This window comes from Muscardinus avellanarius (assembly GCF_963383645.1).
Source record: "Muscardinus avellanarius genome assembly, chromosome: 3".
Classification (NCBI taxonomy): Eukaryota; Metazoa; Chordata; class Mammalia; order Rodentia; family Gliridae; genus Muscardinus; species Muscardinus avellanarius.
In genome coordinates, this window is record NC_137788.1 from 12,173,516 (window position 1) to 12,176,920 (window position 3,405).

The following is a 3,405-nucleotide window of genomic DNA, read 5'->3' on the forward strand; positions in this document are numbered from 1 at the left end:
ATGTCATCATTACCAACTTTAGATGGACTCAGCCATCCAGCCCTTTCTTCAGGACAGAGTCCTGAGGGCGGCAGTCCTACGAGCCTTGCTCGCTCTGTCCCTGCTCCAGTCTGCCCTGTCAAGCCCAGTGACCCAGAGAGCATCAAACCTAAAGCTGCGAAGGCTCCGAAGGCTTCAGGTGAATCCCATGCAAACTCTAAGAAGAAAGGACATCTTCCTCTCCAGGACCTTTCCGATTGCGCTTCCTCAGCTGACCAGAGTCCAGCTACGCCTTCGCCTGTTTCGTCCGAAGACGGAGCCATTGCAGATGACCTGGGGAAGCCTGCCGCAAGCACCCAGGGCCTCAGATTTTATCTCCACACAAGACAGGAAGCTAGCTTATCTGTCACAGCTACCACGATGCATGAATCACAGCTGGTTGTAGGCACACAGGGTCGGCATCCAAAAAATCAGAACCCGAGTCAAGTAGATGACCTTCCACCACGCAGAGAACCCGAGGATAGACGGCTTGAGGTTGTGCAGCAGGGTGCTCCGCGTGACCCAGAACATCTCTGTGACACGAGGGACCTGGAACCTCCTGAAGAAAGGCAACTGGACCACCAAAACATCCTTGATGTGGAAGCTGCAATGAAAGGAGCTGGGCCGCAGCAGAATGTGGAGCTTCCAAGTACAGAAGCAAGTCTTTCGCCTTCAGGACGCTTTGGGTGCTCCGATTCCGAAATGCTTATGGAAATAGATGCGGTGGAACAGTCCCCAGCGGCAGATGGGCAGCGTGCGAGCGCCGCGAGCCCTGGCACCCGCGGTCTCGGGGCAGCCAGGCCCTTGGTGGAAGTAGGGACGCCAGAGTGTCACCCCTCACCCGAAGGTTTAAATAGCCTCACTTCCACTCAGGACTGCCAGCCCCCAGAAAGCAGGGTTGAAGTGTCTGAAACAAAGAAAGACTGTGGCAGTTACCCCCCCTCCTCAAGTCTCTGTGGCACTTGTCAGCCTTCCTTGGAGCCAACAGAAGAGTCCTGTTCTTCTATAACAGCAGCCTTGAAAGAACTCCATGAGCTTTTGGTCGTTAGTAGTCAGCCGGCTTCAGAAAGCATTTCTGAAGAAGTCCTCTGTCAGTCAGGAAAAGCAGCTGAGGGCCAAACCGGTCTTCAGGATCTTCCAGGAAGACGGACCCAAAATGAACATCTGACCCACAGTGGACAGTGCCCACAGGTCTTCTCTCATCAGGCCAGATCTGCATCCGTGCAGACGGGAAGTTTAGTTACTTCTCCCGGTACTGGGGTAGAAGATATGGAGAATGCTAGCTTCGGGGATTCAGGTGATGGCCTGGCAGCCGACGAGGAAAGTGTCTCCCAGTCTAGGGATTCGGCAAGCGAGAGCGGCTTCGTCACCGTGACCTCGGCTAACTCGTCTAATCAATCGCACTGCACCGTAGGTGTAGAAATTTCACCCAGACTCGTAGCAGGTGAGGAAGATGCACTCGGTCAGACTTGTGAACAAACTAAGTCTTTGCCATCAAGTTTCACGCTGGTTAAAGACTTGGGTCAGGGCGTACAGGATCCAGTAACCGACAGACCCGAAACCAGAGAAAATGTCTGTTCCGAAGCTGCAAGGCCATTTCTTGAATTGGAGCAGCTTACCAGCCATCCATTACCAAGTCCCTCTGTTCTTCCACCATTAATTTTTCCTGCCACAGATATTGACCGGATTCTCCGTGCCGGCTTTACTTTGCAGGAAGCTCTTGGGGCTTTGCATCAAGTTGGTGGAAATGCAGACCTTGCACTTCTTGTTTTGCTAGCAAAGAACATTGTAGTTCCTACGTAGATAACTATGGGAAAGTGGGCTAGATCGCACTGCATTCCCTTAAAAAAGCTCTCTCTACACACACTTAAACACTCACCACATACACAGTATATGTAGAAACCTGCGAGCAGAATGTTGAGCCAGATTTTTTTTTAAAGATTTTTTTCGGCCAAAGTAACTTTTGATCTCTTGTCTGATGAATTTGTCTATTCTACTTGTTAAAACTGGGCCTTTTTAAATGTTCTGGCAGTATGTGCATACAAAAAGCTTTTTATTCTCATGAAGATGATGTATTCTGGAATAAAATGGATGGTTTTGTGTATAGCATGCCATTTTAGAACGAGAGTGAATGCTTTGAAAAGCAGAAGCCATGAGAAGCCCCTCCCCCTGCAGCTAGAGACAGCCTGGCCTCACCCGGCCGGGCGCGCCAGGGGCGGGGTGCTGCCTGGCTCAGTCGCAGTTGAGAAACTTGGCCGCGCAGCTTGATGTTTGGAATCACACCCGGTGTCTATGTATTATGATTCACCAATTCAGGAAATTGAAGAATAATTTAGTATCTCCTAGACTAGTAGGCTTTTATTTCTGTGCTCAGGACTTGACGTTTTAATATGGTGAGCAGAAGGGTTTAAAGCTTTGGCTCCTGTGTGTTGCACAGGCCGCCGTGTGGATCAGTTGCCAAATATCTCCATTATGCTGGGGGGATACCGTGGGGGATCGACTCTAGAGCGGAACATGGTGCTACCCAGATTTAAAAAGGGAAGGAAAAAGAGGCCCAGTCATAACTCCATTTGCAAATGTCAATGAATGAAAAATAATGGCCTAAGTAAACACTGGAATTACTAGAGATTGGGTTTACCAGTGTCAGCATCTCAACCCTTAACAGCCAGTGATGGACACAGGTGGTGGGTTGATGGCCTCCGTCATTTCCAAACTGATCTTCTCCTAGGAAGCCCTTCAGAGGCTCGCTCTGATCTGAGAGTAGTGCGGTGTGATGACCTTGTGCCTGGCCCACCTCTGTGCTTGCAGGAGTCAGTCTGTCTAGACTGGCCTCGGTGGCAGTGAGGCAGTAGTTGTGGTTTCTGACCCAAGTGGCCTTGGTAGAGTTTTCCATCCCTTTCTTTCCTCAGGAGTTTCTTCTTTAAGCAAAATTTGTATTTGTGTTTACCATGTCAAGTGAGAGTGGGGCATAATATATAGATGTATTTATTGTGGCCTTTTTAAATATAAAGACTAGCCCTTGGAAGTCATTGTCCTATGGGCCCCACTGTGCAATAATCCTACTGGCTAGGTTTAGATAATTCCTGGAAAATAAGCTTTTCTGAGGTGTACCTAGGAGAAATTTGCAATCTTGGTTATCTTGAAAAAAGGTTTTGAGAATGGTAATGTCTGATTTCAGGTTATAGTTAGTAACGTATTTGAACCAGAAGCTTTCAAAGGAGCGGTTTCTGAACTTAGTAATAAATGCTTTTGCCTGAAGTCTCACTCTGCTCTGAAAGTTTTTGTTTTTTGTTTTTTGTTTTTTTATTCTTTCCATCAAAGTTTGTCACTGAGCACAGCCCACATGGAGGCTCATATCTCAGGAGTTTTTGAACTTTAGGGCGCTCG

The 3,405-nt window shown here is 48.4% G+C and overlaps 1 protein-coding gene across 1 annotated transcript; it reads left to right on the top strand.

Moving 5' to 3' along the window:
• RSC1A1 (regulator of solute carriers 1) lies at nucleotides 1–1,821 on the top strand (the record flags this gene model as incomplete). Its single annotated transcript, XM_080691323.1, has 1 exon — nucleotides 1–1,821. The coding sequence occupies one exon, from the start codon at nucleotides 1–3 to the stop codon at nucleotides 1,819–1,821; it is 1,821 nt and encodes a 606-aa protein (XP_080547449.1).
• Nucleotides 1,822–3,405: the final 1,584 nt, after the last annotated feature.